General features: G+C 47.0%; 1 protein-coding gene across 7 annotated transcripts in view; it reads left to right on the plus strand.

The window, feature by feature from the left end:
- The first annotated feature begins 77 nt into the window (after nucleotides 1-77).
- The window catches only part of R3HDM2 (R3H domain containing 2), a 61,582-nt gene continuing 35,773 nt past the window's right edge, over nucleotides 78-25,886 (plus strand). Inside the window, exons 1-2 of one of the 7 annotated variants that reach the window (XM_027800400.2) lie at nucleotides 894-1,018; nucleotides 4,046-4,314. Coding sequence is in view for 1 of the 7 variants with exons in the window: in XM_055696624.1 (XP_055552599.1) it covers nucleotides 16,533-16,564 (32 nt within the window). In the remaining 6 variants the exon portion in view is untranslated. Of the gene's footprint in view, nucleotides 220-893; nucleotides 1,019-4,045; nucleotides 4,315-16,440; nucleotides 16,565-21,037; nucleotides 23,147-23,250; nucleotides 23,310-25,886 lie in introns of those variants that run through there. The other 6 variants (XM_027800403.2, XM_055696625.1, XM_055696623.1 and 3 more) reach the window with 6 other exon arrangements.

Consider the following 25,886-nt stretch of genomic DNA (forward strand, 5'->3'; position numbering starts at 1 on the left):
CTTGCCCCCCCCTCCCCCCCCCCCCTTTTTTTTTTTTCCGTTTCTTTCCCCTTTTCTCCCCGTTCCGGCAACCCCCCCCCCCCTCCCCGTCCTGTCCCCCCGCCCGCCCGCCGTCCCCGCCGCCCCGCCCGGGCGGCCCGCGCTGTCCCAGGCCCGGCCCGGGGTGGTGGCGGCGGCGGCGGCGGCCCCGCGGCGCAGGGCCCGGCGCGGCCCGGCCCGGTAAGTGCGCGCCGCCAGCGGGGACCGGGCTCGGGCGGGGGGGGCCGGGCCTGGGGCTCGGGGGCGGCCGGCGATGCCACCTGGGACCCGGCTGCGGCGCCCTCCCCGCGTCTCCGCTCCTTCCTCGTCCCCGCGGGGGCCACGGTCCGGCGCCGGTGTGTCCCCGGGGGGTCGGTGGGGCGGGCCCGGCGGCGGCGTGGGGCTGCCTCCGGCGGGGCCCGGCTGGGTCTCTGCCGCCTCCGGGCGCTGCCGGCCGTGGTGGCAGCGGGGCACCTGGCCGCGGCAGCTGGCGGAGCACATGGCAGCGGGGCGCTGGGGCATCGTGCGGCCCTGCCGGCCGCGCTGGGTGCCCGGGGCCGAGGGGCCGAGGCGGGAGGGGAGCGGCAGGTGGGGGACGAGGCCTCGTGGCCCTGGTGGCCCGGCAGCCGTTCCACCGCCCGGCAAGCGCAGCGGGGTTTTCTGGCATCCTCAGAAACAAGGTCTTTCCTTCGGAACGCTGTTCTGGAAACATTTCGGGCTTCTGGGACCCTGCTGCGTGTAACAGGCCTGGGAATGCTGGAGGGCTCGTTGTCTCGTGGCTTGGCTGGAGGGATTTCGGGATTTTGGAGGGTCTGCGCAGGGCACTGAGGGGGTACCTGGGAGCGCGGGTTTGTTACTTTTTTTGAACTCGGTGTTCTCTGCCCCGTGACACGTTTAAATCCTCTTTTTTGGGTACCTGTAGATGTTTGGCCTCTCTGCCCGAGTGTCAGAGTTGCCACTGACTTCTGCCAGTGCAGTGTTCTGGCAACAGGTTTCACAGGTAAGTTGATATTGCTTAAAGTTTTCCTCTGGTGTGTTTGGAATGGTCTGGTAGAGGTTGTCCTGAGTTCCTGATACAGTGTGTAAACAGATGGAGCTGGTGGATTGTTGCTTCTCTTCTGCTGCTCATCGTGTGAACCTTTTTTAATCCCTGCCCTTATTTCCTTTCAAATTTGATCTAGATTGTTGCTTTCATTGATGGCAACCTTTTCTGATTTCCAGTCATCCTCCTTTCTGGCCTCTTCCTTTTTGTTTTGAGATGGGCAAGAAAGCTGAGCTCAGGCCTAGGCTGCTGCACTGGCCTCTGGCTTTATAAAGGGCTCGATGATGCTCTGCCTTTCAGAAACTGCTAGGAGGGTGTTTGTCTTTCAGAAAAGCACTGCAGATCTGGGCGAGTGCTGTGCAAAGGCTGTGCCAGCTTTTTAAATGGTGGGCAAGGCTCTAGCCAGTTTGTAACTGGCTCATTGAAGGTGTTCTGCAGACCCCAATGGCTTTCTGCCATTTCTTTTATTATTGATTGCTCTTAAGTGAGCAGCTGTTCCAGCTGTTAGGCCACAGAGGACCTGAACTTGTTGGTGAAGTCCTTATTTGCTTCTCTTCTATCTAGGGCCTGTACATCTGCAGCTGTGTCCTTTTGACTTACTCCAGCTTACTTGTCCTGCACAGGGGTTGGTGTAAGATCCCCCTTATCTGTCCCAGTATCTGCCCTTTTCTGCCGTGTCTTCACCTGTTGCCCATGCCTCAGGTTGACTGTTCACTGTGGTGTGAGTGTACTATACATTGGTGAGCCTGTACTACAGTTAGCCTACCTCCCAGAAACAATGAAGGTGCAGTGTTCGGGACATCGGGGCTGGCTGTACAGAAGACTCATTTTAGATGTTGCCTTGCATTTTAATTTGCACATAAGGTTTATGTTCTTGTTCTTTTCTGCCCTTCAGCAGTGCTACACACAGTAGCTCCTTGCACTGTGAAGTGTTCCTTGTAAGGCAGCTCTCTGCTGCTAATAAAAAAATAATAAAAATAAAAAGTGGGAAGCAGTGTCACCAGTATCCTTGCAGTGCATTCCTGAACATTTTGACTTGTGACTTCTTGGGACTTTAAAATTCTCTCACATTGGTTTCCAGTTTTGTATCTCAGCTAAAAGGTGCTATGGGTGGTTGTCTGACCTGTTTGCATTTTTTGTCCGAGATCTGTCTGTGATGGTTTCACGTAGTGTAACTGTGCCCAAAAATAGGTGTTAGATTTTTCAGAGGGGGGAATTGATTCCTGTTCCTGGGAGCTGATTTACCAGCTTGCAGATACTATCAAGCCCCCTACTCAGTACACCTGTTTATTCTGAATAACCTGTTGCTTGTAGGTGTCATCTTAACATAGAGACTGATCACCTCAGAAATGCATTAGCTTTTCTCCTGAGCACTTAAAGGTGAGCTCAACTGCTTCAGCTCTGCTCATTCTTTATATACTTTTGTGATGCTTCAGTGTTGACAAAAGATGTCTGGAAAACAGAGGTGTATTTCTAGCCATATATGCTGATAATGTAGCTGGAGTGGTAAGGGAACAAGCTTCACCGCAAGGAACGCTAAGCAAGCTTCTGGCAGAAGTGCCAGCTTTCCAGGGCTGGCTTTATTTTTGTAGAGCTCAAGGATGCCACTGTAATTGTGAGTACAAAGAAGCCTTGAGTTTATTATAAGTTCTGATGCTTTTGCACCCTTTGTTCATGCAAAGCGATCCATTAGAATCTGAATCCCTCTGCTGAAGAGGATGCAGATGCAATGTGAGCTGGAAATGCAGAGTTGCTGTTAATTCTGCCTGTGTTGCTCGGTAGGTGTAGGTTACTGACTGCCTTTATTTTTGGAGCAAAGTCAAAATTTAAAAAGTGTAAGGAACGCAAAGGGATGGGGAAGGGAAGTGTTGGAAAGAGGACTTGATAAAGGGAGATAGCCTACTTGGGGAGCTGGAAATACTGCCAAGCTTTGGCGCCTGTTTTATCACCAAACAAAGGACAGGCTGAAGAGTTATGCCCTAACAGTAGGGAAGGGTGGTGTGGGGGGAGAAGCTCTTTGGTATGGTGTTGTGGCTGCTTGTTCAAGACTTGTGGAGCAGCAGAGCTGTCCTTACCTGCCAACTGTGCCAAGAAGGCTGTCTGGTGTTACAAAGAACAGATACTGTAGAAGAGAGTGTGCTGTAGGCCACAGGTATCCCAAATCATTGGTGTGCACAGGAGTTGTTTTCTCCTGTCTGCATGGGGAGCAGTAGGAATATGTTGTGGGACCTGGTTTGCTTGTCAGAAAGCAGATGAGCACATGCCTGTTTACAAATGAAAACAGTGCCCTTGCTAATTCAAAATATCTTTCGGTGCTCCTTTTTCTGCTAGCAGCGTGCAGAGAAGTTCCGTATGTGGCTGGTCTCAGTTTGGTTTTCTTCGCTGGTACTTGTTGAGAATCTTGTATCATCTCTTGCCTTGACCTGTTCTCCACCTCCCTTTGAGAACTGGGACCTGATTCCCCATGGATACTTCAAATAGTTCTGATTCCTTGTGCTCCAGTCTTTTCATTCTTTTTTATTTCTATCTTGTTTGTTACCTGTAGCCTATTAAGGCTGACTGACGTAACCTCTGTGTCCTTGAATTTGTGCTGGAAATTCTCTATTAAATCATACTAGGTATGCTTGCCATAACCTTCCTTCCTGATTAAATGGCAATTCAATAGTTCAGCAGTTCACAGATGATTTGCTGAATTTTTTTTTTTTTTCTTTTAAATAATGTTCTCTTAGGGTCTCCCTTCTCCCTCCACAGCTCTGTATTTTCAAAGAGCTGTTAAACTTGGTAAAGATTTCCCCCTCCTTGTTCCTGTTTCTTTGGAATGCAAGGGCAGATTGTGTCTGCATAGAAAACTTTGGAAACTTATTCCTGTCTGTGTGTGTATATTTACAAATATGAGGGTTTGTTTTGTGTTTTTTTTTTTTAATGGAACAAACTGGATGGTGAGGAAAGACATTGGACTGATTTTCTTCTTCTCTGTCCACCAAGATGACAGTGTGATGTTTGATGGCAGCTTCACTGGATAGTAAGCCATTACTCCAGACTCCAGGGATTGCACAAGTGAGGATGGATCTCAACAGGTTGCTTGCAATGATGGTGCTTTGCTGGAGACACCACCTTGCTTTTGAGGAGCCGGATTAAGACTCCCAAATCAACTCCTGCCAGTCCTGAAGGAGAAGCAGCACTTGGATGTGGTCCTTCTCTTATCTCTCCCTCTGCTGATGAGTGGGGACTGACTGGGGACTGGTGCCCTAGAGGTGAGTAGGATATAGAGCTCACTGACCCCTTAGTTAGCAGGCATTGCAGTTTTCGCTGAGTGGTTCCTAAGGGACAACTTGAGCTACCTTCTCAAGGTCAATGAAACCTGGAATAATTTAACAATATTGGATGATAGTTCGTAGCATTGTCCTCCTCTTTGGCTCTTAGCTTTGTTTGCTTAGACCTTCCTAGGATCATAACTGAGAAGTTATGTTCTGTGGTGTAGCTGTGTTTCTCTCCGTTCAGAGGTATATATAATGCTAGTTAGTCAAGTGCTGCTTTGAGCTGCAGCCATCTGACTTGTGAGGGTCAAGTCTCCAGGCTGGTAGTCCGTTCAGCAGAGTGGAATTAAAGGAACTAGTCGTCTCATATTTCTTCTCTCTGTCTTTGTTGTTTGTTGCTGTTTTGGGACAAGATCTGCAGTCTCCCAGGGTACTAGTCTTTGGGCTGGAAGAAGCAGATGCTTCTAAATCTAGCTGTTCAGCTTCCCGGAATGTAATGCTACTTACAGCAGACTGTGGCCTCTTACATCCTGTGAGTTGCAACACTGGAATTTCTTAGATACCTGTGGATTGTCTCTTGCTGAGATGCTGGAGGAAGCTGGTCTGTTTGCGCACCACTCGTGGTGGTGGTGCTTCTTGGGGTTCCAGACACAATCTGATACAGCCAGGCATCATGCTTGCATAAAACTAGCTCTGTTTTTCAGGTTCCAGCATTACTTAGGGCCTTTCTCAGCAGCCTGCTGTGTGGAGTGCAGAACTATGTGCAATGCTGACAGTTGAAGTTAATCCCTTATTGGAGCAAATACAGTATTTCTTTCTCTAAGTGGTTGCTCCAGCTCCTGACAGACTCACTACTAGGGGAATATTTTAGAATTGGTAATGCTGGCGGGCTTAAGTTTTTGAGTTTTTCTTGTGGCTGAGAGCAGCACCAGGGTGTTCTGAGTGCAGTTCTCTGCATCACATCTAACTAGAAACATGGTGTAGCTGATTTAAACAGTGTGGTGCTGCATGTGGCTTTTTGGCTTCTGTGATCGGTAGGAGCTAAAGCCAGCAAACAAGGTTTAGTGTAGTGTACTATGTATGTCCAAAGCTGCGCTGACTCAACTAGTATCAGGTGTTACGTTATCCCTTGAGTAAAACCGTTGCAACTTTGCATGTCTTGTTCTAGTTAAGTAAAAGCTAAGGCCTGGGAATAAACTAGCACCTTCTCAAGTAAGATGGATGTATAAGGAAGCAAGTCCCAGAGAACTTGTCAAACTATGTGCAGCCACTCTCTCTGTGGCTGGGAAACTGTTACTTAAGGACCTGGGACTCTGCTGTTGCCTGGAGTAGTTAGTGTTGGGAGGAGAGGTGGGGCAGCATGGCTTAATTTCACAGAAACTGAGGAAATTTTTGTTGTTCTTGCTTTGTCCCTGTTGTAGTTGTCACAGGTTGTCTGTAGCAGGCTTTAGGAGGGGGTGGAAGGAATAAAGGGGCCCAGTCAACTGAACTGAACGGGAAGGAAATTGCTATACTGATGCCAAGGAATTGGCTCTGGGAGAAGCAGACCCTCTTGCTTAGTACTGGCCTACGGATCAGAGCAGTGGAGAATGTCCATGTCAAATCCATTCTTCCAGCTGTTCTGCAGTACCTCTTCTTCTGCCTGTATATTTCATCCTCTTGTCAGAGCGCAGATGCATCCAATTCCCCTTATAGTGGTGATGCCATTTGTGTTGCTAAATTTAAGATTGTGTCAGTGCTGCTATTCTAAAACCCCATTTTCCGGGGGAAGGTGTATAAATCACCCATTTAAGAAAATAATAATTTTTTAAAAAAATATATATCTGTAGGAGTGGAGTGGTCAGGGGCTTAGCTTCGTTTCAGTGCTTAAATTCTTTTAGAATTGCGGAATGGTTTGGATTGGAAGGGACCTTCATCATCTCATCCACCCCCCTGCCACGGGCAGGGACGTAGAACCGTAGAATCATTTCGGTTGGAAAGACCTTTGAGATCATCACATCCAACCGTTGATCCAGGACTGCCAAGTCCATCACTACACCGTGTTGCTAAGCACTGCATCTTTTCTGTGGTTTTTTTAAACGTTTCCAGGGGCAGTGATTCCACCTCCTCCCGGGGCAGCCTGTTCCAATGCTTGGGCACCCTTTCAGTGAGGACATTAACATCCAATCTAAACCAGCTTAAGGCCATTTCCTCTTGTCCTGTCGCTAGTTATTTGGGAGAAGAGACCGACCCCCCACCTGCCTACAGCTTCATTTCAGGCAGTTGTGGAGAGTGAGAAGATCCCCCCTGAGTCTCCTCCTCCCCAGACTAAACAACCCCAGTTCCCCCAGCCATCTTTCCCTAGATCAGGTTACTCAGAGCCCTCCCTGTCCCATCTGACTTCAAGTGCTTCCAGGGATGGGGCATCCACAGCTTCTCTGGCCTACCTGTTCCAGTATCTCGCCACCCTCATTGTAAAAAAAATTCTTATAGCCAATCTAAATCTGCTCTCTTTCGGTTTAAACCCTTGTCCTGTCACTGCTGGCCACAGTAAAAGGGCTTTATCTTTCTTATAAGCCTGCTATTAATTAGTGAAAGGCCACAACATGGTCTTCTCAGAGCCTTCTCCTCTCCAGGATGAACCCCAACTCTCTCAGCCTGTCTTCAGGTGTTGTCTTAATCTCTACCCTCCAATTATTTGTAAATGCGGCGTGTGAACAAAGCTTTCTCTGATTACAGTGGAGCCTGGATTTCCCCCACTATCTTCTAGAGTTCTGATCTACCTATTTTAACTTTTCTTTCTTGTCTTCCTTTGTATGGGAGATGCTGGTGGATGAAAATAATTAGTGTATGGGAGAAATGTTAACTATAAGTACTTTTGTCATTGCATAATTACTACCTAGAATCAGGTGGAGGAACGGAGAGTGCTTTCATGCCAAAATGGGCAGAGCTGTCTGAGAAGTGTGAAGAATGCATGCAGGTAGTCCCAGCACCAAAGATTGCAAGTGTATATATGCATGTATGCAGGGTACTTCATCTCATTCTATTGTTTAATAGTAAACTTCAACTAGATGAGTACTCATTCGATCATTTTTTAATATTTCCTTTTTTTAAGGAGGAGGTGACTGCCAAAGAGGCTATACAGCAGGATGTGTTATCAAAACATCCAGGACAGATTTTGGAACTGCTTTTCCCCCTGCCTTAGTTGCTTCTCAGGTACAGCAGGTTTTGGTGTTGCTCAGCAAGCTGCTGTTTTCCGAGTAATTCGGAGGAGGAAGTCCAGTGTAACGGCAGGAAATGCAGCTTGGCACCTGAGTGCTGAAGGCTTTTCAAGGGGCTGTTATTTGGCTGAAGATACTTTCTTAATAAAATGATCTTGCCAGTGTTCTGTGCCCCTGGTACTTCCTTGGTGTGCCTATGTCGAGTTGTGTTTCTTGCCTTAAATTCTTCATAAACATACTTCCATGGCCTGATCCAAAGCCCCCAGCAGAGACTGAAACCCACATCTAAATGATCTGATGCCTGTTGAAATTGTGATGGACTGTGACTGCAGGGTCAGAAAACTTAACAACTTGTTTGTCAGCCCCTAGAGTGACCAAAAGGCAGAAGACATTTGTGTCTCTCTGCTTGCTGACATAGCCCTGGCAGGAAAGTGTAATGCTGGGAGGAAACAGACTGTATGGGCCAAATGAATTTAGCTTCCACCTTGGTCTGAATCTTTTTTTAATGCTGTATTTTGGAAGTGCCTGCAGCTGTAGGTGGTGGTGTATCTTAGACTTGGAGAGGTCAGAGAAACAAGTGGCAATGCTGACTGATGCTGCTGGGTCTGTGGCAAGGGGATGTGGCACTTCAGCTGATACTGTGATTGCATCTCACTAACTGAGGCTGAAGCATCACCCTTAAATAGGTAGAATAGTTAATATTGGGTTTGGATGCTTTTTCAGCTTATGTCGGTACTAGTTAGTAATAATAACCCGTTGTCCTTCTCCCAGTTCCTTTCATCTAAGGATCTTGGTTCCTTAGGACCAGCAGTTGCCCTGGGAATCCACTATGTGTAACACTTCTGTACCATTAAGGAGTTTGTACCATGGCATGGAAGCGACTGGGCTTGACAAGAGCCCAGACTTTTTCACCACCTCTGCCTGAATGAACTGTTATCAAGGATTCCTCTTTCTGGTGCCAGATATGACTGAAAGGCTGACTTTGCCTCTCTAGTGCCTTTTTTCCCAGGACTGTTGCTGCTTTTTACAGTATAAATTTCTGGAAGTTAATGCTAGTAAAATAGGTACTGCTCTATTTAGAGTTATTAGATTATTTTGTTGCTGTATGTTTTTAGCTTATTGCAGAGATGCCGCAAGCCCTGGATATCTAGGTGCTTCATGTTTGGATGCTCTTTGTTTTGGTGGACTTCAGAGATTAATGCAACATCTCAGCACCTCCAGCTGGTGGTGGCATGGTCACCTCACTCCTGCTAGAGAACATTGCTCTGGGGAGAAGGCGTGGTGGTGGAAAGAAGTTTAGAGCTGGTACAATTTGTGGGGTACCTTCCTCATTGCAATGGAATACAGAAGGAGGGTTGATGACCAGGTAGACTCTTTCCAGCAAGCAGCTGGGTTTATGTCGCTGCATTTGTCTTTAATTCTAGCTGATCCTTCCCAGCACTTTAAATAAGGTGAAAAAGGGTGTTTGCAATATTTTGGGCGTTTGGTTTTGGGGTTTTTTTTTTTGTGTTAATGCCTAAAGGCTTGTTCTCTGGCTTATCTATGGGATGATTTGGCTGTGAATTACAGGTAATTAGTGCCACCTTTTAACTTCCTCTAGCAAGAAGTCTTGCTTTGTGTATCTGTCCATTAAGATACCCCATCTCTGAAGACCAAGCATGGTGACTATGGAAAATCAGCTAAGAGACTTTACTATCACCCCTATATTCAGCAGTCATCCGACACTCAAAATACATTTCACTTGTTTAATGTGCAAAAGTGCTGGTGAAAGAGATGCTGCTACTCACCCAATGTTACAGAACAATACCACTTACAAGGTCCCCAACAATGCTGCTTTCCCCATACACCATTGCAGAGACCTGGGCAACTTCCTGAAGGGTCTTGTAATTTGGTTCATTAATGCCTAGATCCATTGATGACCTAGTATATAGCCTATTTCTTTTTTCTTTCTGGATAACTGCTTTAGGATCACTCAGAAATTAGCTGACAACATGAAAGTGCAGATACCTAAATGAACTGCGTGCTTTTCAACTGGTTCCATAAACATAGCGCAGGTAGAGCTGCGGCAACACCGATCTCTGGAGGCTTTGGTGAGAGTAAAGGCAGATACCATCCAGTCTCCCTGAGCAGTAGAGGGAGGTGGCCTCCAATAAGCTCTTGCATCTGCTGCTCAACTGCTTCATTAAATCCAAGTTCAATACAGAAGCAGAACAACATATATATCTGCTCCCGGTAGAAGCTTCCCAACAGCTTGGTTTCGGGTGACAGGTTGAATTGATGAATCAGTGTAATGTCTTCCTTCTGAATCATGTCACAAGAACTTTATAGCTGGGACCTTCCTGCCTTCCCTTCCTTGTCTGTGAGAAGTACCTGTGGAGCCGCGCTGCTGTTAGCTCTGGGTGATCTCGGTGGCCTGCTGAACACGTGAGATACACCGTCAGCGTGTGTTTTGATTTTAGCACTTTAGTTTCTGCCCTTTTTTGTCGTCTTACCGATTTGATTATTACCGTGTCTTTATAAAATGGAAGAGTACTGCTGGTGTTGAGAAAGGGAATGGGACTCTTTATCCTGCGTTTTGTTCAGTGTGTGGCCAGGACATCCTGGTAGTCTGAACCATGGGTGCAACAAACTATTTCTCCTCCAGGAGAAATTGCTTTGGAGGGGGGGGGAGGGAAGCTTGAAATCTTGCAAGGAAAGGGCCTGTGTAAGCAGAGGATGCCTCGTTGTGAGTCAGACTGTGTGTATGTCTGATAATGGAAACCAAAATTTACTGTTAATGGGTAACATCTTCAAAAGCATCCCAAACCCGTTTCCAGTTGATGCTGAATTTTAATTTGGCACCTTGGCCTCTTTTGAAAACAAAGATGTCAGAGATGCTCCTGCAGGTAACAGGTGCCAAACTCTGAATCTTGGAAACTTTTTGGGAATCCCACTGGCTGCCCATATCAATCACTGAGTACTGGAAGGCTCTTGTTAGTTTGGCCTGAATGCGAATGCCTCTGGAAAACTATAACCAAAGTGACTACTGACAGTGAGCACTTGCACAGACCTTATCGCTGCTATGGATGCTACAGAATTATACCCATCACTTCATACTCTTCTCACATACATCCATTTGGAGAAATAGTGTCAGGCAGTGCAGGCAGAACGTGTAACAGCAGTGGACAAAATAAACAGGATGTGGTGATGCTGTGGTGAGGCCAGAACCTGGCCGGAGGAGGGAGATCCTTTCTAAATCACCTACATGACTTTAAAAACTCTTCCTCAACTCTTTTAGCTGCTGCTTTAGATGTATCTTTAAAAATACAGCTATCCCTGGAACTGGAATGGTGGTACCAGGTGGCTTCAGGTGGGGAAAAGAGAAATGAGGACAAAAAGACTGTTGGTGTTTGCCAGGCAGCTGCATGGCAGTGAGTTAAGCCAGGTCTGCTGGGCTTTGTAGCACACAAGGGACTGGAAGCTCAAGGTGCTTGGGAAACTGAGGCACTAGGTGGACTTAGGACAGAAAGGTGCCTCTCACAAGGAAATCAAGGGCAGTGAGAGGCTTTTAATGAAGACTTAGATCTTCTCTCTGTCTCACGCAGTGTCAGCACTTAGGTAAGTGACTGCATATGGAGTGTGCATGTATGGGGGCAGGAGAGAAATGCTAGTAGAGGTCATATGCCCACTGTGTTATATGAAGTAAAATTTAATGTGTGGGCAATCCAGAGAGAAGCGTGTTGTTTCTCAGCAGCTTCTCTGGCCTATGTGCTCCCTGTCATGGCACACAAGGCAAATGCGTGCTGCAGGGATCCTGTAGAGATCCAAAAAACTTTGATGGCCAGAGCTGCTTGGAGAAGTGCTGGGACATAGAACAAGGAACGTGACAAAGTTCTGGGCGGCCCTCCCTGTCAGAGCCACAGCAGGGGCTAATAATAAAGCTGGTTTGGTCTTACCCCTGTCCCTTCCCATCCCCACTCATGACTGTACACTGAGGGATTTAGAAGGGGAGTTTGCAACACCAATATGTTAATCCATTCTACCCCACTGGGAGTAGGTGCATGTAATCCCTGTTTTACAGGCAAATGATCTGAAGAACAGGGAGAAGTTGTTGTTTGGCTGATCATAGCATCAGAACGCAGAGCTGAGCTAGGGTGAGGACCCAGGAGGCCTGCACTTCCCTGGCTTACAGGCCAGTGCCCTGTTGTGAACAGGCAGAAGGGTTTGTCACTCGGATGTGTTGTGCTGCTGAAGTCCTGATTCCATGGGACAGGTTTTTTAATTTGCTGAGTGGCCGTATGTATCAGTTAGTTTTGATCAGAGCTAGTGGTTGTTCTGGGAAAAAGGCCTTGGATGCCTGAACGAAGGAGTTGTTCTGGAGGCCAGCACAGAAGGTGCCTCTGAGAAACATGTTTTTTAAGTGATAGACAGCATGAGACAGATAGACAGTGCAGTCTGTAAGAAAGCCCTATGTTTCTTGTGGCTATTGGGCAGGAGGTGATCTGCAGTAATTGTATACTTTTAAGGTTTTTACTGGAAGTATGATTAATCCATTCACACAATGGAGCAATTTAATAAAACTGTGCATAGATTTCTCTCTCTCTACCCCCCCCATCCTTTTTTTTAAGAGCTGGAGGTGACATTTGAAAGGATAGTGGGATGTAGTTGAGGACCATAGCTAGTTTCCCTCCCCCTTCAAATAGATCCCACTCTCCTCCGTCTTTTTTTGAACCTTCTCTTGATTTCTGAGTCCTAGTAAATCCAGCTGCAAGACAACACGACCTAGTTCCCGGATTGAAGCAAAGGTGAGGTGTACTTCTGCAGACGTTTTTGTGTCTGAGTGTGGGCAGCAGCAGGAGGACAGGCTGATGATTCCCTGCCTGTCTGTCGGTGCTGGGATTCCCCTGCATGTGTGTTGTCAATGGGGCGCATGCAGATTTATGATTTTGTATAAGCCCAGTTTCATTATGTATTGGGAGCACAGGCTGTCTTTCTGTACTGCAGGCTGAGTCACTGCTGCCTCCCAGTGAATTTCGGTGATGATTATTGAGTGTGGGCAGATGCAGCCTACTCTTTGTAGCAGCTGGCTTGTATTTTTTTTAATGAAGTTTTAAAATTTTTGTATTGCTTTGACATCTTTTTCTTTGAGAAACTAATTTCTGCTGAGCTGAGTTTAGACACAAGAGCCACTTCATTACAGATGGTGTTTGCTGTATTTGAAAGACTGACCTCTTTGGGAGGCTTTAGGCATACGGTCTATTGGGAAATAGGATCCTGTCCTGCCTGTTTCCCCATGTCCAAAGCAAAACGAACAGGTGCTTTTAGCCCACTCTTACTACTGTGATTTGACCTTGGGAGGGAAAGGGGAGCACATGGACAGAAAAAAAAATGAAGATCCAGAACACCGGGGGAATGCAGGGAGGAGGTGCTTGTGTTCTGCTTCCGTAAGTGGGTGCATTTAGTCCAACCTCAAAACTGCTTTCTCACTTTAAAATTACAGTAGCCCACAAGCCAGGGGGCTGCCCATCCCCATGTCTCCCCCACATCAGTTTCGAACCAAGGCTGGGAGTGCTATTCTTTGGCTTCATTTAAACAGGGACCTGGGGTTTGCAGAAGGAGCCCGCCTCGTTGGCGCTGGCTGGATGTACGTAAAACCCTCCGTGCTGTGTGCATTTCAGACGTGGACTTGCCAGCACATAGCTCCCTGAAACTGGGAAAGTGGTACTGGCAAAATTGTCAGCTTTCACACGTGATGTATCTGTGGGGCTTCAGCAGCCGAAGCAGCATGGCTTTGCTGTGCTGGTACAGCGAAAGCAGCTCTGCCCTCCTGCCTGATGCTGTGTCTGTATTGGAAAAACTGCGCTTCATCTGATAGAGCTGCTGCTTATGGGAACAAGCCCCTTAGATAATGAAACCGCTGGCCTGTAACAACTGAGGGTTGTACCAACATAATTATATGAATAAATGAACTCTTTAAGTGAGCAGCAGCACTGGTGAGCCTAGCTTCTTAACGATCAATGTCTTGGATGGGTTTTGTGCTAAGGATTGATCTCGAGATTCTCTCCTGCCACTAGCGGGAGCATTAACAGGTTCTCTTTTATCTGGTCACTTAACAGAAGGCTTTCTTTTGAGGTTTCAGCGGTTCTGTGAGAGTACCCCCACAGTGGCTGCTGAGTGGAAATGTTAGTTAGACAAGAGGTGCAGATGAATTACGTCAGCATGATTGTATAAGCCTTGATTTATTTATTTTATTTTATACCCACCCCACCCCCCAAGTATCCTGCTAACAACGTGTCCTGATCAAGCTGATCAATTCAACCTTGGCTGAGGAACCTTTGATACCGGCATGGCATGTGCCTGGAGTTAAAAACTTCCTGGAACTGAAACCTATAGCACTGCCATACCCTCTGCCTCCCTAAGCCACAGGCTGTTTCTTAAGCTTGTTCTCTGTGATAATTTTAGTTTGTATCCAATAGACTAGTAAAATGCAGAGTGATTTTTTTTTTTTTTTTTTTTTTTTTTGAGAGAGAGAGAGGAAGCAGCTTTGTAACAACTTGTTCAGGAATAGTGTGGGTAGCTATTGCAGAGAGAAACCCTTGAGCAGTATCAGTAGCTAAAAGTAATCCAGGAAAATTTTCCATTGAGGGTGCAGGAGTGGAGGTGGGAGGAGAAGTTGCTACCTGCTGTGACCTCAAGCAAGCAATACTTTAATCAGGGGCTGAGACATAAATGGCTTTTTAACATTGAAAGTCCATTGTACATGGGATTGGCTTCAGGTGCCCATTATGAGCTTTTCAATATGTTCAACAAACAAAACTTTGAAATCAGAAATTCTGAGGGTGTTGGGAGATTTTTCTTTTCTGAACTGCAATTCTGATAATGTATATGAAATTACTAGGTCCCAAGATGGTGGTTGGACTACTTTCATTACATTTTCTTCTAGTACTGTAACATTACATGTTTTCCAGAAATAGCAGCTGGCTGTAAGACAGCATCACCCACTCTGCGGATAACTCACGGCCACTCGGTGCCAGGCGGGCAAGTTCTGTTTAATCCACGGTGTCTGGTAGCAGGCTGACACCAGCCAGTGTGTGACCCCTGCCTGTGGAACATGTAAATAGGACCGTGACAGCCTCAAGTTTGAGGCAAGGTAGGGAAAAATCCTAAAATCGGACCTAATGTGGCAGTTTGGGGTTTGCTTTGTAAATGCAGGTGCGTGTTGTGCAGCGATGCTGGCTCTTGCTGGCTGCCTGCAGCTGGGGTAGGCAGGAGGCTTCACAGGGTGCCCGGTGTTCGTTCTTCCACTCGGCTCCCTCCCTTGGGGGGGAGGGGGGGCTGCTGATGGAGAAACTGGTCGATGGAAGCATGGGCTTTTCAGCTGTAGCACAAGTTTGTGTTTCTTATTCTCTCCCTTTAAAGTCTCTTGTCAGCATCTTCTGAGCAGCAGTTCACATTGCACGTTAAATGTGGTCGTGTAGTTAAAAGTACGTTAGTAGCCAAGTAAGGTAACAGGACCATGTGAAAACACAGCAAGGCAATGTGCTCTGTTTTAGGCAAGTTTTCCATTAAAATTGCCCTTCAGAGAAGCAGACTGATGTTACCTTACAGTGCTCCAGTGATTAAGGCTAACACAGTTTTGTTCACCTTTGCTCAAATTTAGGGCAGAATACATTTTGGGAGATCTTTGCTGAAACCAAAGGAACCGCTTGTCTGGTTTCCTCTTTAAAACTGAGGTTCCTTACAAACAGGCAGCAGGTCTGTCTATTGAGCTTCCTCTCAGCAGCTTTTTTTTCTTTTTTTTTTTTTTTGTGTTTATTCCCTCACATCTTCAATAGTTTTTTTTATATTTGGGGGGAGGCCTCAAAATATTTATGGAAAGCTTCTTCTGTGTACAGAGATACTGAGTTTTGAATTAACTGTACATGACAGTATTTTTTTCTTATTAAAAATATACTTTATATTTTCTTATTAGCAGCAGTTTCCTGTCTTACAAGTACTTGGGAAACTGATATTGTTCTTCACAAGGAAGCAGGGAGGGATTGGTGTCTTTCTGGTGTTATTTTTTGAAGCTGCGAGGAGGGAAAAAGGCAGCCATCTGTCAAAGTATTTTTCACAGGTTCTGCAAAACCTGGAGAGACCATCTTTTTCGTTAGAGCAGTCCAATGGCAAACTGGGATAAAGGGCCTGTATCCATGACCAGGGCTTCTTCGTAATTAATAGTAAATGTGAAATGTGTTGGGCTCTGCAGCCTACACAAGGAGGAACTCTTGGATCTGATAATGACCTTTCTAACTTTACTTACATGACTTTGCTGTGTCCTAATTCCCACCATGAAAATACAGGTGATGCCTGTGTTGCAGGCTTGTTCAGGCAATTGAATATTTTAGGTTAGCACAAAGTTTGTTTGTCTTGGGGTTTTTTAACATGCAGTTATTAGTGCAGGAGGGGCAATAACAGGTTTTGGAGCTCTTTGTGCTTGTTGCCTAACGGGGCGGTGGTGATCTTTATATAGTGTATTTATATATTTTTGTATATTACATATTTTGTGGGATGTAAATGTCAGGACAGTTGGCCAGCAACTGATGTTATGAATGATGAGTGGAAGTGTTTGGACATAAGGTAGCTGGATTTAGAAGAGAACAGTTGAATAGAGAAAAAGGCTTTTAACTTTCCCATTAGAAATAGTCAGTGCTTGCTTCACCTTCAGCCCCGCAATAGAAAACGGATCGTACCAAGGAGGTTCTTGAAGCTCAGCTTCCATTATCTGGGCTTCACGTGTGCTCCCCACCTGAGCAGGACAGGCAGGTGACGGACTATACCTGACCCTGGGCACCAGGCAGCTGGTGCCCGTGCTGCTGCAGTCGCTGCCGCACTTGCCAGGAGGGTGGGCAGGACACGCTCGCTGTACGTACTCCCACCCACGTACTTCCTGCAAGCTCTTCAGCGTGGAGGCTGTTTCTCTTTTTTCGGGTATATGCCTTGCTGCAGGGCGCTGATCCAGAAGGGGTAGCCCTGGTTGCTGTTGCCATATTAATAATGATAATTGTTTTGGATTTCCAGTTTAAAGGGTAAGCAAATAAACATCTGCTGGGCTTAATATGTAGAGCTAGGCTGCTACAGCATCCACAAGCTGCCCAGTTTGTTGACACACATGCTTTAGTTCATGCCACCTCTCGCTGCTTTTCTCTGCTTCCCCTCCATTTCTCTGGCATCGGCGCATGTTCTATTTTTAAACTGTGCTGTGCTCTGTATTGCGGCATTTCTCTTCCTGAATTATTTATCGGTGTTTGGAGCTGAATGGAGTGTGCTACGTTTTTTCCACTGCTCATTACTGCCCACGTGTCTGTCTTGAGCCATTGACAGTTTTGGTTCATGACAAATCACGCCAGCCTGGGCTTGGAGAGGGGATGGAGGGGACGATGGGGCTTGGTCACAGCCTGTGCCAGTGCAGGATCGTTCAAATCTGTGTTTAATGTTCTCCTTGCTGGGGCAGACAGGGAGTGGATGGTTGCCATGATAACACATCCTCAGCTGAGCCACATTTGAATGGAAGGTCCCTTTTTAAAAAAGAAAAGAAAAGAAAATTTCTTTTTTACTGCCTGGAGACTGACTTCAGCCTGGGAGGAAGAAACCTCCGTGCATGTGTGTGTGCATGCACATGCAGAGGAGAAGACAACGTCAGAGGCTGTGGGCATGGCTGAGGTTGACTCAAAGCTCCTTGGGGGGGGTGGTGTTTAATTTCTAGTTAGTATAAAATTGTCATTTCTTTTAAATTTAAAACCCTTCTCTGTTCCTCCCTGCCACGTCCAGTGCAGGCACCGTTATCCATCAGAGATGGCAGCACATCCTTTAAAAGGAATGGGTGGGCAAGATGTTTCATCTCAGAAAGGTTTTTCCAGCTATTCACTGAACTTCATTTGCCCCTTCCCCTTTCTTCCTTAAGAGCGTCTCAGTATTTATATTTTCTCCTGCCATCTCTGTCTTTTTTTTTTTTTTTTTTTCCCTCCCGTCTTCTTCTGGCTCTCCTGTATTCTTTTGCCTTTGTTTTGTCCCTCTGAGATGATGGATTTAGCTGCTCTGCATCCCTGCTGCTTCTGGACTTGCTTCCTGATGGAGCTGGGGAGACTGCTGTCCCTCCAGCCGCCAGGAGGAGGGAAACTGGCCGGAGGGAAGAGCTGCCGCCTGGCTTTCCTGCTCGGGGAGGTGCCAGGGAGAGCAGGGACAGCAGCTCTGCCTGCCTCCCCTTGCAGAGGTGGTCCAGAAATGTCTGCAAGTCGAAAATTCACCCGGTGCCATGCTCAGCTCACGCTGGGATGTCTTGCTGGCATGGAGCAAGTGTGTGCTTTCCTGTGTGCTGACTCATTCGGGACATGAGGATTACTGTGTCTTTATGTCCTTGGCACAGAGTGGGGGGAGAGCTGAAGGGGGATAGAATTTAGGGGGTGAGGTGGTCCCAGGAACAGTTGAGCAAGGGACTGGGCAGTGGATGTTTTTAAATGCTGAAGTGCAGCAGGTGCAGCTGCTATGAGCACTGTGGCTTTGAGCGCGCTGTGAAAGTGCAGCTGTGATTACTGCTAAGCTAAATGCTTTAGTCCAACGAAACACAAATCTAGGGCAGTGTGCTTTTTTTTTCTACTAGGCTCCGAAGTGAAGTACTAATTCTCCTTACAATCTAATTTCCAAATTCTTCTCTTTTAGGCCAAGTAAGCTTCTTAAAGCATTCTTGTATCATTTCTCTTCATTTCGGGAGCTCCCCCCCTGTCCTCACATTGGTTTTGGGTCCCGGGTGTGTAAGAGTAGCAGGTGCCTTTACTTTGTGTCATGCAACACTTGGAGTGACACTGATTCCCAGCAGCAGGGTGAGCTGAGGACAGGGTGGGACAGGGCTTGACTCTTGGGTCTTGCTTCTTTGGGCATAAGCCAAATTTGTCTCTTTTCTGGTAGTAGAAGCCATTCAAAGTTCCTGATGGCCTGGGTTTCTCTGCCCTCCTCAGAATTTCATCCACCTCAACAACTCTTGACTTTTGAAAGTGGAGTCTTCACTGTGCAGGTACTATTTTATTTTTTTTCCTTCAATCTACCCTTTGTCTGTTTGCTGTGGCCTCTTCTGAGGAGACCTTGGGCCAGGTAAGAAAAACATGCTAATTGTAGGACTTGCATGGAGAGATCTTTCAGGTGGTCATGGTCTTGATGAGGAATCCTGGCTGTTCTCCCTCTTTTCTATTTGTGTTCCCAATGGAAAAGGATGAGTAAGACCAGACTATCCTCCCTTCAGCCCCAGCTGTGGGGATTCTGCTGGTCTCCTGCTTTCAGCTTTTCCATGGGTGCCTGCTCTCATTCTGGATGTTCATGGGGCTTTTTCTCTGGGGACATGTTAGGGTAGGTAGCTCCCAGCAGCATGGTGCTGCAGTTCTCATCCTTCCTGCTTCCTGATGCCAAGCACAAAGAAGTCTTTCTGCTGCATGTGCACTCCTGCAAAACAAAACGAGCCTGTGGCCTGGAGAACTGAAGAGAGATTTTTGACTTGCCATGTGTGGTGGTTATTATTAAGAGTGTTCCTTAGCTCAGATACTTGGCGTATACCTGGCAGCACCCTGAAGTTGAGTCACATTAGGCAGCAAAATCTCCCCTGCAGTCTGCAGGCTCATGATGTCCTTGGACGTGTATTCTCTCTGGAGAGTGTGTTTCTACCTGTGCACTTTAGTAATTAACAATAGCTTGCAGCCTGCTGCAGGATGCAGTGAGCAAGGTCAGTTCCAGCCCAAAGAACAGGCCATGATGGAGTTCTCTAGCTGCTTGAGGATTGCTTTCTCTTCCTCATCCCCAGAGATGCTATGGTAGCTGAGGCCAGCAGAAGTGAGAGCCTTGGTGTTTGACATGCCTGCAACAAGGAGTCTGTCCCAGATTCGTGTTTGCATTTCTCCCCCTTTTCTAAGAGGAGAGGCGAGTTTTCTGGTTTGGGTGGATAAATTAATGCATGTAAGTCTATTGGTAACGCTCTTCCGTCTTTCCAGCCACTGTAGATGTCTGCTGCAGGCTGCCTGGTATGTGCCTGTCATGTGGGGGAGCCCAGTCCAGGGCCGGTGATGGGGGTTTGTTTGTACCGGTGCCGTTCCACCAGTTTGAAGTCGCAAGTGTTGACTTCTTTTTTTCTCCCCTTCTGATGGGATTATATCCACTACGGAATTGACATGTCTTCTCTCAACAGAAGCTGGGCTGGGCAAATTAGAGCCTAGGCTCATTTGATACATCTGCCAGGGAAGGAGGAAATGTGTCTTGTCGCTTTTTTTCTTTGTTTGCTCTGCGATACCACTGTGTTAGGCCTAGGCAGCTTCCTTGCAGGCTGGGAGCACAGACAATACCTAGAGCTGCTGCATCTTTCCTGTGCCCCGCTTTCACTGACCTAGTTTCATTGTGTGCGTGCACACATGCGTGATGCCTAAGCGAATGGCTCTCAGGTGTGAAAGGCAGGAGCCCTCTCTGTAGAGCTTTGTCCAGGCTGCTGGTGGGGCTGACTCACTCCTCTTCCTCCTCCTCCCCCTGCCCAGGATTTACTGTCTACCCATCTAAGGAGAAAGATGCAGCTTAGGAAATCCTCTCATGTGTGCTCCCTGAAGATGAAATGCTGCCGACTCATAGTGATAATGGGCAGTGGTTTTTGAAAGAGCTGGACAAGCCTGCAGGAGGTGGCATCTATGCTGTTTAGGGCAGGTGCTTGTGTCCTAGGGCTGGAAGGTTTTCTCACTAGAAATTGTCCTTGCTGAGCCACCTGCCAGGCATCTAAGTGCTAGAGACCAGGTTTGCAGGCTCAGGTTATGGAGTATCTTTTCCTTCTGCTATAATGTTAGTGTTAAGAACTGACAGTGATGTTTCGACAGAGGGTCCTAAACTGATTGTATGTTCTTGCTTGCTTAACGTGCTCTGCCAGCCAGGCATCTGAAAATGGGAAGATCTGGTAAAAGGGAAGAGCAGCATCTAAACTTCCCTCCTTTTATAGTACTTATCTTGCCACTGCAGGGCTCTGGAGTAGAGGGCACCAGCAACTGTCCTTAAGGATCCTGAGTTGAAATGCAGCAGACTACAGAGGCTCCTTAGCAAAATAAAGCTCTGCGTGTTTCACTAGGTGTTGTGGAGATTTTAAGGTGCTCTCTGTGTGGAGCAAAGATCCTTGACCTGGGCAAGGCATGCTGGAGCACTGCTCCTGGACCTGAACTCCTCTGTCTCTTTCTGTTGCTTCTTCATTTGCAAAGTAGCTGCCAGAGCTTCTTCAGGGCGCACAACTCCAGGTTTGAAACTCCAGGGGCCTGCCTGGGTGCCAGGAAAAAACAAACCCAAAATAGATGGAAAAACCCTTATGCCGAGTTGTTAACCTAATCTCTATGAGATAATCTTGTAGCTTTGCTGAGTTCAGCTGCTGCATGTGCTCGGAGTGAGTCCCTGCTTTCTGCCAGGGGGACGTGAATGCCCAGGCTGACTTTGCTGAGCAATCTGTGGAGCTGTTGCGAACGCAGTCACTTGCCACCTCTCGGGGGTCTCTGTGCAGTGGACTGAGAAACTGTCATAGCAGAGCCCATGAGCTCAGCTCAAGGCCCTCATCCTACATGTTTGCTCTGCTCTGACAGTAGTGACTGTTTCTCAGAGAGCTTGGGAGATCATGCTGCAGTTTCCTTGGGCAGGCCTTCATTTTAAAAGTTATCTGCAGAATGGGGAGGGGAGAACTTGAAGTGGCCAGAAATTGGAGGCATAAAAGGAACTTGCAAGGAAGGCAGATCCAGTTCACCTTCTGATGGGGAAGTTTCACGTAACATCCATGAAGCCTTTGCATTCAGCCAATGTGGGGGTCAATTAATTGTGGCCCTCCACTTGAAAACACTGGCATAGCGTTGCAAGTGGCATTCATCTTGTTACTCCCTACCTGTCATTCCTTTCTCTCCAGTTCTTTAGCCATGGGACCCCCTCCTCAAATCAGTACTGGTGCAGACAGAAGCAAGGAGCTGTTTATTGCTGCCAGGATCACAGCAGCCTCAGCAGGGAGAGGAGGACAGCTGGCCAGGAGCATTCACCTGCTTTCTGCATGGGGAAGACATTCTTGATTCAGAAGGCTTTGAAGCAGGTTAAGACAGAAGCCCGTGCATACGTTTAAGTCCTTTGCAGAGCAGGGCTGCTTTACAAACTTGAACCTCAGTTTGTCATGGAGCTGAAACGTATCCGGTTTCTGTTGTCTGTCTCCTAGCTTTAAAACCTTTATTGGACCGCTTCTTTTGCGGTAGCAATGGATCATTTAGAAGAAACTGCATCAACTTGGCAAAAGTGGTAAATCCAAGTCCTGAAGAGGCTTTACAAGCACAGCACTACACTATTCGCAATGGATGCGGTCAAAGCTGTGTTTCTCAACCTTTTCGCAACTGTCTCCCTTCAGCCTTTCCATCTCCTTGAGGCCAACGTTTACCCTGCCTTCTCATCTTCACCTCCTTTCTCTTCAAAGCTTTTGTCTGCAGACAGCTGCTCTGTAAGCCCTGCTGCCCCTTGCTCTGCTGCCAGCCCCAGCACTGCCAGAGCTCAGCCTGAGCAAGGAGCCTCCTCAAGAGCAGCTGCTGACTGAGCTGATCATGTTTGAAGTCAGCACTGGCCCCGCAAGAGTGTGTTCTCTTCAATTCTGGCTGCACCTTGCCTGGGATGGGCTCCTGCCCAGCAGGAACCATGGGCGCTGAAGGAGAGTGAAGCTTGCCTGCTGTTCACCAGCATTTAGAGTTGTAGTTGGAAGATCTCTGTAATCCAACAAGAAGCAACTTCTGAGCCTGGTGAGGGACAGGATGTGCTTGTGATCGATCACGGAGGCTGCCTGTGCATGAAGCTCAGCCAGGCTGCCTTGGGCGCTTCAGAGAAAGCTTTAGGATATGGAGAGGAGACTTTGTCACAGGCTGTGTGCCTGTAGAGTTGCCAGGTCTGGGATGGAAAACACCCTTCTGGGGAAAATTTAAGCAGTTGAGAGGTTTAAAACTTCTCTGAGGCCATTTGCATTTCTTGTTTCCTGTCTCTGTATTTAATCGCTAATAAATGAGCAAGAAAAAAAATAACCAAATTGAAATGAAATCATAAACGAACTGACCCCTTGGAAACATGACAGCAACAATGACAGGAGCGAAACAAGGCTGCCTGTGACCTACCTTGGCATTTGTAGGGCATTCCACAGAGTGTAGTCCATGCACTTGAATTCTTCTGGAAGATGCTGTTGTTTACTGTGGTATCTCATCTTTGCTTCTACATTTACTTTGTGTTGCTCCAGTGCCGTGCCTGGCAGGGGAAGGATGCTGTGTCTTTAAAGCCTTCTCAGGGCTGTGCAGAGGCAGTTCCATTGAAGTATTTGAATGAGAGCAGGAGGGGGGGTGTGCATGTGGCTATTGGCAGAGCTTTCTATGACATCCCTCTGAACAGCTGGGCTCTGCTTTGCTTCAGAGCCGCTTGTCAGAGCAATTAGCTTGCTGTAGCAGCAGCAAAGATCTCTAGCATTTTATTCAGGGTTGAGAGCTGGCGGTGCCTTTTAAGAAGCAATATTATCTTGGCAAAATTCCTCTTGAACTGGTTGTGGCAATGAAGTCTCCATTGAAATCGGGAAACAGATGACCTGCTGAGAGTGCAAAACCACCACGGTGAGTTTATTTTTAGAATAAGTCTTCAATTATTTTGGGCTTGAGAAAGATTGACCAGAGACTTTTCTTTTCCTTTCCCTATACCCCCACTATGCAAAATACAGTATAGGTATAAATGCGAGCGAGTGTTTCAGGGATGGGGACCTGACATCATTCCTCTCTGGTAAGTGACAGGATTTCTGCTGCTTGATGGGGTTAATTTAAAATGGTGCTCTACTAAAATGAATATGTTGCTCTGTGATCTCATTCAAGACGTGAAAGTGTGAGATGAGCTTTCTCCTTCCTCTTTTTGTGATGCCGGGGATGCACCTAAGGGAGACAGGGGAATCCCCGATAAGCATACTGTACTCTTCCATGTCATTAAGGAGTTCCCCGTGACAGTCTCATGGGTCCTCCTTGTGTCTTTGCTTGGTGTTTATGCAGCTTGGTCCTTATGCAGCTTGGTCCTGGGTAGTTTCTGTTTATTTTGCAAATACAAAATACTCCCTGCTTTTCTGTTGGGTTATGCATTAAAGGGTATACTTCTTTGAAGCTGGCTAGTTGATGAGAAATGTTGACTAGCTAATTGGCTATGTGCCATGTGATGTTTTCAGGTTAGCTTATGCAGTTTGGCATTCCATAGAGCTATATTAACCCCATTTTTTAATTATTCTAAACTTATCACTGAATTGGGTTTGGTTTTAATGGAATCGGGACTTTGGATTGCCTTTACCTCCTTCTCACACACATTCATCATCCAGTCTTGCCTAAAAACAAGGTACTGGAACTGATGCTCCCTTCATTTGAGGTTTAGTGCTAGGAGCTGTTAATCTTGGGTTTGAGGTGTTAGCTGGTTGCTGCAGGATCTTCATTCAGGTGCATTGGACCTGGTTCCCTTCCCCTTCATGTCTTTAAAATGCTTATTTAAACTGGAAGCATCACCTGTGTCTTGAGGCTCTGTAAACAGCAGCCACAGCTGCTGCAGTGAACGGTGAGCACTTCAGCAGGTGAAGGCTGAGTTCGTCTTGCTGAAAGCTGTGGGAAAGTGGGGAGGGGGATACCATACCCACTTCAGACTGCCCCTTCACTGCCCAAGTCCAACTTTTGCAGCTGGCAGCCAAAAGATGAAGTTGGTGCATTTTTTTTTTCTTTTAATCATCATTCCCTGCCTTGGTCAATGGTCAAATCAGTTTCTGGATCCCACCTGGAAAACAGCCACAGTGTCTTGTATTTGCTGTGTGCCCCTTTGGCTACTTAGTGTGTCAAGTGGCTCGGTGTCTTCTGCCAGCATGGTGAGAAGCAGGAACATCAGCTCTAAAACAGAAAGAGGGATATAGATAGCAGCCCTACTTTTTGCCTTCCTTTCAGGGAGGTTTGCCAGGAGCTGGAATGCTTTGGGTCTGATTAAAGTTTGAGGAATTGCTTTGCCAGCTCAGGTCAGCTCAGGAATGGTAAGCTGGACTGGGGAATACCTTGCTCCCTCAGCCAGCTTTTTAATGTTTGTGCTCATGCTTCGACTGGCACCAGCACAGCGCAAGCGAAATGTGCCAGCAAGAGGGTAAAAGCTGTTCTTAATGTGCTTTTTTCCTGAGCCTGGTTGCTACCTCTGTATCTGCCAGTGTCTCCTCCCTGATGTGTTATTTCGTTACAGATGGGTTGAGGTGGAAGGAATTCTGCTCGGGGGGCTCTGAAAGAATTAAGATGTTTGTTGGTGGGAACTGTGCCAGGGTTTTCCTCTGAGCCATGGAAGGGTTAACAAAAGTTCCTGTTCAATGCTGTCCTATTGCATCTTGACACTGTAGAAAGTAGGTGGATAATTCCTTGCTAGCTTTTCAGGAAACCCCTGTGGTGGACAGCCCTCATTAATTGTTGCTGGGAAACTGCTTTGACGTCACAGAGCAGTTCCCTGGTCTTTGGATGAATACAGGAATAGCTCGTGATGGGGAAGGGAAAACTGATGTGAAATGGAGAAGGGAACTCTCTGACGGAGAGGTTCTCATCTCGGGTTTATCTTTTCTTTCTCCCACCATTCTGCTTAGGGACCCTCAGAGGAACTGTCCACAAAAATTTCCAGCGCTGTGTTTGGACCGAACTTAAGCCCTTCTTTCTCAAGAACCGTTTATAGTGATGGCTTCTGTGATCCTTTCGCTTCTTAACTATTGGCTGGTTTGGTGTTTTTTCTCCCCTAGATTTTGTAAGCAAGGGGTGAGAGGGTTCTCACTTGGCTTCTGCAGCCCCTAAAATAAAAGGGAAAGAGAACAGCATTGCTGTTCTGTTGGTTTGGTTTTAATGTCAAACAAACAATAACCTTTTAGACCAACAGAGGGGAGAGCAGGAGGACTGAAGATGGCTGCTCTTGCTGTGAACTTCAGGCTAAGAGAACTTTTAAGCCTGACCTGTTTAAACCCATTTTCTTTAGTATCATTTGAACTCCCCTTCTTTGCAAGCCCTCCAGTGGGTTTTGTGCAATAGGTTCCTTTCTCCTACTGTTGTCCTGTCTGTCCAACCTGTCAGCTTCTTGGAGGCATGTAGAGCTGTGGGCATCTAAACTGTAGCAGGAATTCTCTGCATCTCCTTTTCCATGCCTGCAAAATAGGTGTAAGCAAAGTTTACCCATCCAGTTCAAGTGCTTAAGAGATTTTTGTACCCAGAAGTGCTGTAAAGCGGCAAAGAATGTACTGGGCTGCTGGTCGAGCCAGCAAGGGCACCAAGGGGCTTGAAGTGCAAGTGAGCTGGCTTGCAGAGAGCTGATATCAAGGTG

The sequence above is a fragment of the Falco cherrug genome, chromosome 19 (assembly GCF_023634085.1).
Source record: "Falco cherrug isolate bFalChe1 chromosome 19, bFalChe1.pri, whole genome shotgun sequence".
Classification (NCBI taxonomy): domain Eukaryota; kingdom Metazoa; phylum Chordata; class Aves; order Falconiformes; family Falconidae; genus Falco; species Falco cherrug.